Consider the following 15,905-nt stretch of genomic DNA (forward strand, 5'->3'; position numbering starts at 1 on the left):
ACTGTGGAAAGAAATTGGAGCATCAAGACGAAAAGCAGACAGAGAGGGGAAGAACATGCAGATCCTGAGGTTGGAATTGAACTGAGATCCCTGGTGCTGTGAGGCAGCAGTGGTAACCACCATGCCACCCATTTCTGCTATATGATCATTAATAACTTCATCTATCCTAGTAGCTGTTGAGGATTGATCCTTGATCTCTTCCGCTAGCTGCTACTCATCGGTAGCACTCGGCTCTACTTCTGATCCTTCTACCATTCTGTTTTCAGACTTCTAGTCTAATTTCCAGTCATGACCTCATTTAGCCATACACCAGGAAGATCAAAGCCATTGTATATTGACCCTGCAACAAGCTGCATATACTTCCCACAGTCAAAAGATGTGGGTTAGGTTGATTGGCCTTTAATGTCAGGGGGATTAGCAAGGTAAATACATGGAATTACAGAGATCGGGCCTGGGTGGAATTGTTGGTATGAGCTCGTTGCAGGGACAAAATGACTTCCATCCCCCTCTGGCCACCAATTCAGGTTAAACTCAACACAGTACATTTCTTTGACTTTGGTCTTGTGCATCCCTCATTCTTTTGATCCATTATTAGTGGCCTGTATGCAGCCAGCTAGATCTCGGTATATGGCATTCCCTCCTTCATCCTTTGCGTTTTTAAAAGTTAAAATATCTCTATCTCTAACATGTTAAATATTAATGGCCTGTCGCTCCTGTCCCCTTTCCCTGTTATAAATTCCCATGGCCATTTTTGTGGAAACTACCTATGTAATTAGACTTTCCTTTCAGTGCAGATGCCGTAGTATCACCATTGGCAGGAGTAATTGTGCATTCCAGGAAAATTCTTATTTAACGTATAGTGTGATAGATTCTCCAATACCTTTACTCCCGATGGGTGCTTGTACTCTGATTTTCTCACGAAGTTGCAAACCAAACTACTTTCCTGATTGTTATTTAGCGATTAGTGGTGGAACTGAACATGAACCCAAAATAAACCTGTTAAAAGTACCCTTGAGGAAGCAAAGCTCAGAGTTCTGAAAGCCTTGTTAAAGAAGTTTCTCAAGAGAAAAGATCAAAAAATGCTTAGATCATATTGCTTTCATTTTATTGTTGGGTTCCCAGAATATTGCTAGAGAGGAAACTCTAAATGTTTGTCAGAATGTATGAGTTTTTATATAACAAGTGGTTGGAGTGAATTTTGGGTGGCAGTTCAAATATCTTAAGTAGCATTTACAGAGTTTGTTTACCAAATTGATGTCCATGTTCTATTGTTGTACATTAGAGTTTTAATTTTCTGTGGAACAGTTTTTCTTGCTACTACCACCAGCAGAGGTCTAGCCAAATATATCTTACTCATTTCCAATATATATGAATTTTTGGTCCTAAATGTAATGTGGACAGTATTGCTTAAGATGTGGATATTTTCTTCATTCATTAAGGACCTTTTGTAAACTGCTTTATAGCTGCATTAAATTTTTAATCCTATTATGTATTTCTGTAGTATGTTATCGTAACTCACTTGTGGCCTGTTAATTTTTTGATTATAATGGCCAAGTACTGTAGAAGCATTTTGTTTGCAGATAGGGCCAACTATTTCAAATTCTTGAACATGTTTGTCATATTGGAAGTTGTATGAACGACAAATGTAGTTCTTACAAGTTTCAATAATTGTGATTAATGTTTGTTTCCAAATGCTGGTACAGAAATATTTTAACCTGGTGATTTTAAGCAGTTGTATAACAGCTTGCATTGATATAATGTTTTGAATGTAGGAAAATGTCCAAAGGTGAATTTTGCACGTGGAGGAGCTCTTTTGGATGAGGTGTTAAATCGAGACTGTTCTCAGTTCGGCATCCAAACACTCTGCAACACTACTTTGAGGGAAATTGGGCATATTGTCCCCAGTGTCAAGGCCAATATCTGCTGTGTTTCGCTGAGGTGACTTAGTAAGATGGATGGATGTTCTCAGACTGGCAGTTCATATTGTCATCATTTGTGCTCAGCAGTGTGACCGCGGGTCTTCCTGTACTCTCACTGGGGTTTGCGAGTTTGTTGTAAAAATCCATGATTCCCAAAGTGGGGTGTGTATACCTTTGGGAGTATGTCAGTTGCCTCTAATGGCAGATTTTCAAAGTTGACAATTTTTTTCTGATCTCTGCCTCCCCTCTTTCTGTCGTCCAGGGGTTCCCAAATGCATATCTCCGGTGTTCAGGTTCATATGCTGCCACTCCTGGCCTGCTGTTGCCCCATTTACATTTTGTTTCGTTCTTGGTTGAGGCCATCACCATGGTCAAGTAATGTCTCAAAGGTAGAATGGAGTGAGTAGGGAAGGAGGTTGGAAAGAGGAGCTGCTGCATGAGTGAGTGGGTAGTGGGAGTTTAGGCAGAGGGACTGCTGAGTGGGGGGGGGTTTGTGGTGTTGTGAAGAAGCTCTCCAAGTGCTTGTGCTCCAACGAACACGCTCATTTGACACATTAAGGACATATTTACTTGTGATGTGCAATTATAATTTTTTTCAAGTTATTAGAGGTGTAGGTAACAAAAACTTCTGAGTGGGTTTGCAAGATGTTGGTAAATCTGAATAGGGTACATGACCATAAAGGCGTGGGAACCACTGACATCAATCAATCATATTTAAAACACAAAATTCCACTGCGTGCCTACAGTACAGTTGGCTGCACTGTATTTCCTAAAGAGGTGACCTGCAATCCAGGCGTTTATATGGCTCACTCTTAGTGTACCCTGATATTGTTTCAGCTGACCGTCTTGATGTCCTTTGCTCTGATATGGTTCCCCATTGAAGATTGCTTATAATCAGGCATGGCCTGTCCATAAGTTGAATTTTCTGGAGGGTGATCTCTATGTCCTTAATGATGGAAGAGCTTGTTTGTCATCACAATCTCATTATGGACTTAGTATGCTTTGGGGGAAATGTTTCGGAGCTTTGATATAGTGTCTGTGGATTCTATGCCATGCAGCAGGATGGTGAGGACAGTGACCCGATGGGGTCTGATTTTAGTTTTCAGCTTAATGCCATGCTGCTTCTAGACACATGGAGCTGGCTGTAGGCAGAACTTGCTTTCTGGGTGGGTAAATGGATATCTTGATAGAGCAGACTACCAATATATAAGAAATTTTCACCAGCATGGAGATTGGACTGGTGCCATGAATAGTTAATGTCTGGTTTTTCCATGAGTATGCCTGGTGCTGGCTGAAGCATAACCACAATCTTATAGTCATTCATTTTGGCAGCACTCAAAATTTGTTTGCCATAGTCTGGATGTTTTGGCCACAAGGGCACAGTCATCTGCATAGAGAAGCACTCTGATTATGGCTTCTGACTTTGGTGTGTAGCCAAGAGAGATGAAAGAGCTTTCCTGAACAGAACCTGACTTTGATGCTTGTCTTTGGCATCCCAAATAATTGCAGAAAATAAGTGATCGAAGAGTTGGGGTTTGCTTTATGTTGCTGGTTACCACCAAGGCATCGGGCATTTCACAGGCATAAATAATCACGTCCAACTGTGAAATCGTGCAATGGGTGCAAGCTATTGACAACCCTTGACAGTTTGTCAATTTTCTGCATTGCAACAGTGGCTATACTTGACACGTTTATTTGTGATAAAGTGCTTTGTGATTTGCTGAGCCTGTGAAAGGCACTATGAAAATGTAAGTTGCCTTTGTTTTTGGAATGAACTAAAGGAGGAGACGTTAGCAGACTGGACAAATTTTTAATCAAAAGCTGAGGGGTGGAGAGGCAATAATTTGTTGCATGTAGGGCACATTACAGCCATTAATCATCCCTCATCAGGCATTCACTGTTGCCAAATTGACAGGTACTGATCAGGATCGGATTTGATTTATCCGCAATTAATCTTGGTATGCCCAATTTGTCCTCAATTAACCTTGCTGTGCAAGAGCAAAATGTACTCCTCTACCACTGCAACAGCTGACAGTATATAATATAGAGCTCTTATAGATTGTATGGCTCCAATACTCACTGGACAGACAGCCTTGTGAACAATTGGAAATTGCCTTACACTAATCTGATTTGCCATTCTCACCCATAAGAGCTTCCTTGTATAACATGACATGTGATACATCTATAAATTAGCACAGTATAGAAGGATGACCTGAGTTCGGGAAACAAGGATATAGAAGTAGTTTGAGTAGAGATGAGGAATGATAAAGGCAAGAAGTCGTTTGTGGAAATGGTGTATAGGCTCCCTAACAGTAATCACAAGTAGAGAGGGTATCAAAGAAACAACAGTGGGAGTTTGTCAGAAAGGAATATCATGGGGGATTTTAGTCTACATATAGACTGGCATAATCAGATGGGCAAAAGTGGCATAGTTGACCAATTCATAGAATGTTTTCGGAATAATTTCTTATATTTCTGGGGCCAGCCAAGGAGCAACAAATACTGGATTTAGTATTGTGTAGTGAGATAGGATTAACTGATGATCACCAGGTGAAGACACACCTATTTAGTGATGACCATAATGATTTTGCATTCTGCTTGAGGAAGAGGGGTCTCAGACTAATATTTTAAACTTAAGGGCAATTAAGAGAGCATGAAAATGGAGCTAGCAAAGAAATGGCAATTTGAGTTAAGGGATAGGTCAATAGAGAAGCAGTGGCAGATATTAAGGGGATATTTCTGAATGCACAGATGTACTACAATGACAAAAAAATTCCACCCGTGGATAACTAAAATTAAAAGTAGAAGAAAAAGCATATAATTGCACAAAAATTGTTGGTGGGTCAGAAGATTGGACAGAATATATAAAACAGAAGAATGACTCAAAGATTAATGTGGGGGGGAAAATACAAAAGAAATTAGCTAGAAATATAAATGAGTTTCTATAGATATTTATATTAAAAAAAAGACAAGTTGACAAAGTGAGCATTGGTCCTGTAGAAAATGAGTTTAGGGTGTTGAAAATGAGATAGCAGATGAATTGAAGAATTACTTTGCATTGGACTTTGCTACAGAGGATTCAAGTAACATTTCAGAAATAACAATCAGAATTGGAAGAGAGGGAGGAACTCTGGAAAATTATAGTCACCAAGAAGATGGCATTTAGCACATTGTGGAATTGAAGGTTGACAAGTCCCAGGCTCCTGGTGGATTTTATTTTAGGGCCTTAAAGGTGGCTAGTGAGGTAGTTAATGCATTCATTTTAATTTTGTAAAATTTACTAGGTTTCAAGGAAGGTTCCATTAGATTGGTAAATAGCTCATGTAACTCCCATTATTCAGAAATGGAAGTGGATATAAAGTAGGAAACTATAGGTCAGGTAGCTTATCTGTCATTCAGAAAATGTTAAACTATTATTAAAGATTTTATAACAGGGCACTTTGATAATTTCAAGTTAATCAGGCAGAGAACATGGTTTTGTGAAAGGGAAATCATGTTTAACCAATTTATTTATGCTCTTTAAAGAAGTAACAGGTGGTGTGGATAGAGGGAAACCGATGAATGTACTGTACTTAGATTTTCAGAAGGCATTTGATAAGGTACTTCATCAAAGGTTATTGTGGAAAATGAAAGCTGATGTATGAGGAAACCTAGTGACATGATAGAAGATGGGCTAGCTAGCAGGAAACAGGCATCAATGGATCATTTTCTGGTTGGCATGATGTGATGAGTGGTGTTCCCTGGGGTCAATGTTGGGGCCTTGTCTTTTATAATTTATGGTACCATACCGATGATATAGTTGCTAAATTTGCTGATGATACAAAGATAGGTAGGAAAGTAGGTTCTAAAGAGGACGTAGAGAGGATATAGATAGCTGAATGGCAAAGATCTGACAAACAGTATAATGTGGGAAAATGTGAGGTGCATTTTGGCAAGATGAATAAAAAAGCATGTTATCTAAATGGTGAGAGTTTGCAGAAGAGCTTTAAGGTGTAGAGGGATCTGGACGTTCTAGTGCATCAGTTGCAAAAGGTTTCCTGCTGATGCAGCAAGTGCAAAACTAATAGAATGTTGTGTTAAAGGAGAATTGAATACAAGAGTAGGGAGGTTATGCTTCAATTTTACAGGGCATTGGTGAGACCACATCCAAAGCATTCTGTACTGGTTGCCTTATTTAAGGAAAAATGCAAATGCACTGCAAGCAGTTCAGAGAAGCTTTCTAGATTTTAATACCTGCAATAGGTGGGTTGTCTCATGGGCTAGACAAGCTAAGCTTGTATCTGCTGGAATTCAGAGCAAGAGATGACTCGGTTGAAACTTGAGAGCAAGGGGTGACTCAAGTTTATTGGGGATAGGCAGGAATGTGAAAGTGAGGCTAAAATTAGATTTGCCGTGGTCTTATTGAATGGTGGAGCAGGCTTCAGGAGCTAAGTGGCCTACTCCTTCATATGTTCGTAATAAATGCACGTTCGGTGAAGCCCCACTTCACAACTTGCTGATTCGTGTTTTCACTTATCTGCACTTCGTACACTGCTTCGCTATCATATGAGCAATGTTGGCTTATCTGTAGTTTCTTCTGTCCCTCTTTTCCCTGGGGAGACAGCAGTCTTGCAGGAGCAGTGGCTGGAATAATTTCAGCTGAAGTGAAGCCCAAATGAAGAGGTTCACCTGAAGTGTCCACTACTGGAATAACGAATAGCTCTATTCAACTTTAAATCATCTTTGATACGTTGCACAGAGGCTCCTCTATCTGTTATGTATAGATACTGCACCACAGTTTGCGGTAGAATTGCTGTCCTTGAATGGTTGGAACTATCCAAGTGAGCCCCGTTCAAAAGCATTATTTCTGTTTGCGATTTCGCTGTTTGCAAGACTTTACTGTACACCTCAAATTTAATATTCACATACTGATTCTGATTCTCATCCCTTCCTGACATTTCACCTCCCCATTTCTATCCTCTAGCCCTAAGAACTTCCAATTTCTCTGATTCACTGTTGTATGCATCTCCCATTTTTGCTGGTGATGGTACTGTCTCCATCTCAGAATAAGTTGCCTCTGAGCAATGTATCCAAGATGATTTAAAGTTGAATAGTTTCTGCTGAAATGCAGGGGAATGCATTCTGCTGAAATGAAGGGGAGGTAAAACGTTATGAGGGGATGAGAATCAGAAATAGGGTGTGAATGTTAAATTTGAGGTGTATAGTAAAGTCACACTTGTGAGGGGTTATGTTCCTGCAAAATTTTGCAAACGGTGAAATTGCAAATAAATAATGCATTTTGAATGGGACTCAATTAGATAGGTTACACCCATTCAAGGGCTCCAATTCTACAGCAAATTGTGGTGCAGTACCTATACACAATAGATAGAGGAGCCTCTGAGCAATGTTACAAATTTTTGCAAGTTGGTGGTTGTGATGCCCTCTGGCAGTTAGTTAAGTACGGATGTGTGTGCTCCAACCTGAACCATAGAACACTACACAGAAACGGGTCCTTTGGCCCTTGGCTGTGCCGAACCATTTTTCTGCCTAGTCCCACTGACTTGCACCTGGACCATATCCCTCCACACTCCTGTCATCTATATACGTGTCCAAGTTTTTCTTAAACGTTAAAAGTGAGCCCACATTCACCACTTCATCTGTCGGTTCATTCCACACTCCCACCACTCTTTGTGAAGAAGCCCCCCGCGCAACATTTCCTTTAAACTTCTCCCTCTTCACTCTTAACCCATGTCTTCTAATTTTCTCTCCTCTGGCCTCAGTGGAAAAAGCCTGCTTGCACTCATTCTATCTATACCCATCATAATTTTATACACCTCTATCAAATCTTCCCTCATTCTTCTACACTCCAAGGAATAAAGTCCTAACCTCTTCAACCTTTCTCTGTAACTCAGTTTCTCAAGTCCCGGCAACATCCTTGTAAACCTTCTCTGTACTCTTTCAACCTTATTAATATCCTTCCTGTAATTAGGTGATCAAAACTGTACACAATACTCTAAATTCAGCCTCACCAATGTCTTATACGACCTCACCATAACATGTCAACTCTCGTACTCAATACTTTGCTTTATAAAGGGCAGTGTTCCAAAAGCACTCTTTATGACCCTATCTAATTGTGATGCCATTTTTATGGAATTATGTATCTGTATTCCCAAATCCCTCTTCTACTACTACACTCTTCAGTGTCCTACCATTTACCATGTATGTTCTACCTTGGTTTGTCCTTCCAAAGTGCAATACCTCTCACTTGTCTGCATTAAACTTCATCTGCTATTTTTCAACCAATTTTTCTAGCTGGTCCAAATCCCTCTGCAAGCTTTGAAAACCTTCCTCACTGTTCACTGCACCTCCAATCTTTGTATCATCAGCAAATTTGCTGATCCAATTTACCACATTATCATCTAGATCACTGGTATAGATGACAAACAACAATGGATTCAGCACTGATCCCTGTGGCACACCACTAGTCTCAGGCCTCCACTCAGAAGCAATCCTTCACTACCACTCTCTGGCTTCTTCCATTGAGCCAGTGTCTAATCCAGTTTACTTCCTCTCCATGTATACATAAGAACATAAGAAATAGGAGCAGGAGTAGGCCATCTAGCCCTTCGAGCCTGCCCCGCCATTCAATAAGATCATGGCTGATCTGTTGTGGCTCAGTTCCACTTTCCCGCCCTCTCCCCATAACCCTTAATCCCCTCTCTTATCAAGAACCCATCAACCCGCTTCTTAAAAATATTTAGCGAGGCAGCCTCCACCACTTCAACGGGCAGAGAATTCCAGAGATTCACCACCCTTTGAGTGAAGAAGTTCCTCCTCAACTCCGTTCTAAACCGCCTCCCCTTTATCTTGAACTGAACCTTCCTAACTAACCTCCCATGCGGGACCTTGTCAAAGGCCTTACTGAAGTCCATGTAGATAACATCCACTGCCTTCCCTTCATCCACTTTCCTGGTAACCACCTCAAAAAACTAATAGATTGGTTAAACATGATTTGCCATGCACAAAGCCGTGTTGACTTTCCTTAATAAGTCCCTGTCTATCTAAGTATTTATAGATCCAATCTCTTAGTACTCCTTCCAATAATTTACCTACTACTGACGTCAAGCTTACCGCCCTGTAATTTCCTGGGTTACTTTTTGAGCCTTTTTTAAACAATGGAACAACATGAGCTATCCTACAATCATCTGGCACCTCACCCGTGGATACCAACATTTTAAATATATCTGCCAGGGCCCCTGCAATTTCAACACTAGCCTCTTTCAAGGTCTGAGGGAATACCCTGTCCGGTCCTGGGGATTTATCTACTCTGATTTGCCTCAAGAATGATAATTTGGCTGTAATTGGGACTACCGACAGCTATAGTACTCAACCCCATCCTGAAGACATTTTAACAAAATGATGGAGGAAAAACCAGCAAATAAATTGTTTTCGGAGCAGTGCTATTCTTTTCAACAATTTGTGCTTTATTGGATTCCTTTGGTTTGCATACAAACCTGTATGAGATTTGATTTGTATAGCGAAGCCAGGTTGATTCCAGTATAATAAATGTAAATTAATTACCAAAATGTAATTGTTCCCACAGTAACCAACTAGTTTGAATCTGATATGTAAAGGTATGATTGCACTGTCACATTAATATCATTACAGCATTAAATCTAGCATAAAGGTTTAACCCAGCTAAAATTCAGTGATGTGAGACTTTGCAGTATGACACTGTGTGGGCTTTCACACTTATGCGGTGCCAGATTGAATGAACGAGTGTTCAGGGATCACTTTTACATCTTAGGCATTTTAAAAATTAGTTAACTTAAATGTTTTAAATGTAAAATTTTAACTTCAGGAGAATTCTCCTGGATGGGAAGTTAATTGATATCAAGCAGTAAAAATTGAGTGATTTCCTGTATTGAATCTACCCTGCAATTATTTATCTCAGACTGGTACAGGTTAAAACTGCGCTGGTTACTTAATGCACATGTTCAAAGCTCGTTTTAAGTGATCAATAATATTAAATTGCATAGTGCTTTATGAAGTCATTGTCAAGGTCCTAATCTTTTTAGTTGTCAGGTTGTACACCAGATAAATTTGAATGTAGTATTTTAAAATAACATTGAGTGGTGAGTAATGGAAACCAGCTGTCTCAATCCTAACTTACTACTTTCACCATGCAGTGATGGCAGCATTTAACAGATATGGGGACATATTTGTGGATTTGCTATGGTTGTTTTGATAGGTGGGAAGTGAGATGCTTGGGCTGTTGAAGCAAAGTTGTTTGGGAGCTATATTAGTTCTTACGGTTAGGTTTGGACTTCGAATTTGCTTATTTGTTTTCACTTTGATTTCAAGGCTTTAGGTAAATCTGGATTGGATTGGAGTTTTCAGAATTTGATTTGGAAAATGATCATTGTTCAATTTGCCTGAATTTTCATATTCAAGTTTTTGTAACCAAGATTGGTTTGATTCAAAGCTTGTGTATGTATCATTAGAGCTTTGACCAGCGATGGTCAAATACCTTAATGCTTCTATGAGGAGGAAAGAAGAACTTTTTGTTCACGTCCCTAAGGCTATAACTGGACTGAGTTACTTCACTACCTGAGTCAAGAAACATCTTATTTAAAATATGTGACCCCTGTTCAGCCCATCGCAATTATTTCTCTCAATACCTGGGGACTCCCCGTCGTTCTTCATGTGTTATGTTGCCTTGGTGTTTCTGGGGGAAAAGTGTAATTGAATGAGCTGTATTTTTGTCTTTAGCTGAACCATGACTGTCAGCTTGGGGTCTGGCACGTATATTGCTTTTGTCTTTCTGAACCAAAACCTTTTGAGTTTTCACTTGGTATATCGGTTTCTATGTTGCCCAATTATTGTCGCAATGGAAATACTGTCAGTAAATTGAGGCACCTATGTCAGTATGCAATGTATAATTTTAAAATAATTTATTAACTTGATTTTTAGCTCTTTGGTCAATTAAGTTAGAGACAATACTTTTAGCATATACCTCCCTTTCTCATCTCTCCTGAAAACATCAACTCCAACCCCAGGTGGTGGTGCACAGACAGCAGTCTTCAACTAATATCTCCCTCGTGTTATCCTTATTCGTGCGTGCCCTGATGGTGAGTCTCAGCAAGGTATTGGAGCAATCGGTAACACACAGTTGATTCATCTTGCTCATTCTGCGTCGCTCCTACCTAGCAAGGCTGAAACCATGATCAGGCAGGGCTTGAGGCTAGTCCATTGCACTTGGGTGTGTTGACACCTGCGATCATTGGCTACCCTGATCTGTTCCTCTACCCTAACCTAAGCCAATGAGGTTAAACCAAGGCTTACCTGATGCAATTTTTCAAAGCCATCTCAGCCTTTTGGCTAAGATGAAGCTTGAGATCGAGCCCAGGAGCGGAATCTTGTTTGATCAAGCCCAAGTTAGGATGCAAAGTCTTGTCTTGACATCTTGGATCAGGTTTGTCCCTCATGGGAACTGTGATTGGACTTGATTTGAAGTGATTCTTTTGATTAGAGTTTTTTTGGGTGCTTTAACTATCTCCACAAGTACACAGCCAAGGCAGAGATCAGATCTAGTATTGAATTTAGAAAAATAACAGTTTCATTGATTAGCTGTTTACTGAGCTAATAGGGTGCTGTAACTATAAAATACGCCAGTAAACACTTGCAGTCTGAATATGTTGCCACTAGCGTGCACAAGTTGTTCAGGAATTTGAACCTGTGCTGTTTTTTTTCATAAAAACGTAGAAAATAGGAGCAGGAGTAGGCCATTCAGCCATTCGAGCATGCTCTGCCCTTAAATACGATCAGGGCTGGTCCTCTATCTCAATACCATTCTCCTGTGCTTTCTCCTTGGCAGCTTTAAAGTCTAGAAATTGTATCTATTTCCTCATTTCAGTGACTTGGCCTCCACAGTCTTCTGTGGTAGAGAATACCACAGGTTTGACACCCTTGTGAAAAAGTTTCTCCTCATTTGAGTCCTAAACAGCCTGTTAAACCTAGCAGTTGAAGTGCCCTTGCATTCCTGTGTGAGATGCAATTTAATTAATAGATTTGAACCTAGGACATAAAATAGGAGTGTGCTATGATAAATAAAAGAAGAAAATACTGAAAAACCTCAGCAGTCTGACAGCACCTGTGGAGAGAGAAACCAGAGTTAATGTTTGCGGTCCATATGACTTTAGTGCTGAAATATGGTGTTAGGAGCATGCTGTTTAGCCATTCTAGATTTCTGCAATCTAATTAATCAGGGATGATCTGTTTCTTCTCTTTCCTTTTGCTCCATGCCCTTGGATACCCTTGTAAGAACACAAAAATCACCCATTCAGTCTTGGAAATCTTCATTTGGATGAGAATCCCGTCTTTTGGGAAAAGAGGTCCACGTTGTTACTAGCATTTGTTTGAGGGGCCATTTCCCAAGTTCACTCCGAATGCCTAACTCAAATTGTATAATTACACCCTCTTATTTTGATTTCCATTACAGGAGAAAAGATTCTCTTATTCCAATGACTTGCTTTATTCTAAATTCCTTGATTAAGTACATATGCCCAAGTTTGTCACTTGTCATAATTCAATCCTTTACACATTGATTTTGGTGAATTTGTGTATCGCTGCCTCTTGAGGTGCAATGCCCAGAACTGTATGCAATGGTGATTGGAAGGGAAATCCTGATGCAAGGTCTCCACAACCTTTTTTTATTTTCTAGACCATGTGATAAATCAATACTCCATTTAAGCTTTTAGGTTGTTTTTTGTATGTGACTTGTGTACATGCTCGAAGAACTACTTTTCTGGGATACAAAGGGGGTGATGTCACACTGAATTCCATTTGTCCCATCTTTCCCTACTCATTTAATCTGTGTATCCTGCAACCATGTACACAGCTGTGTCTCAACTTGATTGTCCTCTCAACTGCAGCTTCCTGTTCTGTATGGCTCACCGCTTGCAGAAGAGGGATGACTGTGAACACTGACATGGAATCTCGGTTGATTTGTATGGATTTAAAATCTCCTATATCCTGATTTTTCTTTCTTAAAGCTGCTAGTATTGAAAAAGGGTGTTTAGTTGGTGGAATGCTATACTTCTGAGGTAGACCATAAGACACAGGAGCAGAAGTAGGTCATTTGGCCCATTGGGACTGTCATTTAATGAGATCGTGACTGATACAATAATCCTCAACTTTGCTTTTTTTTTTCCCTATTCCTATAATCCTTGTTGATCAAAAATCTGTCTATCTCAGCCTTGAACACCAAGCCATTGGAGGCCTCTGCAATAAAGAAATTCCTCCTGTCTTAAATGGTGATCCTTGCTCTGAGATTATATCCTGTGGTCCTAGAATCTGCCACCAAAGGAAACAATCTCTCTGTTTCTACCTTGTCATGCCTCCTGAGGATCCCATATATCACAATACGGTTGCCTTTCTTCTGACTTCAGTAAATACAGGCCCAGCTTGCTCAACCTCACTTCTAAGAAAACTCCTCCATACGTGGAATCAACCTGGTGCATCACCTCTCAACTGCTTCCAATCCCATTATATCTTCCCTTAGATAAGGGGACCAAAACTGTTCACAGTATTCCAGCTTTGCATTGTATAGTTTTAATACTCCATTCCCTTTGAAATAGAGGTCAACATTCCATTTGCCTTCCCTGTTTCTTGATAAATTTGCATGCTAGCTTTTTGTGATTTGTGCATGGTGACTCCAAATCCTTCTGCTGCAGCTTTCTGCAGTCTTTCTCCATTTCAGTAACATTCAATTCCTTTAGTCTTCCTATCAAAGTGTATAACTTCACATGTTCTTCATTATATTTCATCTGCCAAGCTTTGTTCACTTAGCTGTTTATGTTGCTCTAGACTATTTGTGTAATCCTCACCATTTGCTTTCCCATCTATTTTCGCATCATCTGCAAACTTGCCAACAGTATATTTGCTCCCCTTGGGTTTTTTTAAAACCTTGATCTTTTCCTTTGCAGAAGGTGTTTTGGAGACACTGCATTAATTTATTGTTCAGAACTATAAAGGATGATTTGCTAATGCAGGTCATAGTAATTAAGTATAACTGTACTGTTGATTGCCATGCTATAATCACAAGTCTATATTTGTATGTCTGGCATTGATTGTATCCCTACAATTAACTTTGCAGTAGATAGTACAATGGCATTTGTAATGTTTGCTGCTTGACTTGATGTAGCTTTTTTTTTTGTGATGTGGACAATATTTGAAATACTGTTTGAGTTAGCTTAAGAGTCATGCAACTGATGTAAGCTTATATTCTTTCTCTCCCCACAGGCTCCAGAGTATGTTCCTGAAAAAGTGAAGAAGGCAGAAAAGAAATTAGAAGAAAATCCATATGACCTTGATGCATGGAGCATTCTCATACGAGAGGCACAGGTTTAGTGAAATAGGGTTATGTTTGCTTATTATACAGTTCAAAACCTTGCACACTATGATTTTTAAAACAGTTGTGAAATTGCCTCTTACTGAGATGACTGGGGAGTAAAGCATCAAAAGCTTATTGCATATTTCTAAATGCTGTAAAAAAAAAAATTATTTTTGATGGTTTTTACTTTTAGAACCAGCCCATAGACAAAGCGCGGAAGACCTATGAGCGACTTGTCACCCAGTTCCCAAGCTCTGGCAGATTCTGGAAACTGTACATTGAAGCTGAGGTTAATACTTTTTTCTTTTCAATTTCATAGGTTAATTTTAAAGTAACATTCCCTGCTTCATGAAGTTCACACCAGTGAGTTATATTATACAATCATTTTAGGTGAATATTCAGACTTTAAAAGCTAAAGGTGGCCGGGACTTAATACTTGTAGATGCAGACTGTATTTCATGTAGGGATTTAAAATATTTTAATGAAATTTTAATGTGTAGGCCTATTGCACACCAATGATTGTTGCATGTTGGAGTTGCAACAACATTAAAATAGTCTTTAATGGTATCTGATGTGCTTTGGCCTTTTATTCAGTTGTCATGTGTCTCTTTATTGCCTCCCGTGTCATTTCTTTAGAGTTCATTTATTCTGTTCACTCACAGTACCTTGTATTTAATAGTATAAGCTGAGGCATTTTATTTGCCAAAGAGACTCTTAACCTTTAATGTATTGTTTGTTTAATCTTTATTTCTGTTCTAGGACTAGCATTGTTCTAATCAGCCTAAAACCATTTCTAGTCTTTCTTTGTTTTATTTTAAAATATATGAAATAAATGCTTTAGATGCCCATATGCCAGACACAAAATCAAAAGGTTAAGTCATTGAATGTGTCTTGATGTAATGAAATTAATGCTTTTAAGTAACATTATATTAAAGTCCTGGCTTAATAAACTGGTTAAATAAACAACCTGTATACTGTATAGTTAATATTACAGTGGTGGTTTGTCATTTCTAATTTCATGAACATTAATGTTTGAAGAAATTGAGTCTTGAGACCAAGTCTTAACAGAAATGATTGCTGTTTCATCATAGTCCATACTGACTTTCAGCATCAGTTTCTTGCTGTCTGAGATTGTTTTAGTGCAGAACATATTTAGTTTAAAACAAGATTTTGTCATGCCATGACATTTCAGCTGTCACTGTTGCACAAAAGTCTTTTGAGGAGCAGGGTCTTAACAATAATGTAGGCCATATATTAACATGATTCTTCTATAAGCAATTTTGTTGTCTTGGAGGCAGTGTCGTCTTGAATAATAGTGCATTGCCCATCATCAACCTGTCATCATGTGAATTAAAAATACAGGATCGAGACTAACTTAATCATGATAATTACAAACTGATCCTTCCATCGTGTCATAATTTTAAAAAAACTTTAAGTCCAGGCATATTTCCAGTTTATTCTGAAATGCACACAGTCTTCACATATCTGGTAAGCAGAAATGCTGCTAGGATGTTATCAGGTCAAACAGCAGTTTTATTGGTGAGATTCATTCTCTGGCTATAATTCTTAACAGATAGATGTAATGTTAATATTGTAGCAGTCTTACAATAATA

General features: G+C 39.1%; 1 protein-coding gene across 3 annotated transcripts in view; it reads left to right on the forward strand.

The window, feature by feature from the left end:
* Positions 1-15,905, forward strand: part of cstf3 (cleavage stimulation factor, 3' pre-RNA, subunit 3) — a 113,012-nt gene that overhangs the window by 14,210 nt on the left and 82,897 nt on the right. Inside the window, exons 2-3 of one of the 3 annotated variants that reach the window (XM_080189962.1) lie at positions 14,202-14,303; positions 14,486-14,581. In XM_080189962.1, the coding sequence (XP_080046088.1) occupies positions 14,202-14,303; positions 14,486-14,581 (198 nt within the window). The other 2 variants (XM_080189964.1, XM_080189963.1) reach the window with 2 other exon arrangements.

The sequence above is a fragment of the Carcharhinus amblyrhynchos genome, chromosome 6 (assembly GCF_965287045.1).
Source record: "Carcharhinus amblyrhynchos chromosome 6, sCarAmb.v2.hapA, whole genome shotgun sequence".
Lineage (NCBI taxonomy): Eukaryota > Metazoa > Chordata > Chondrichthyes > Carcharhiniformes > Carcharhinidae > Carcharhinus > Carcharhinus amblyrhynchos.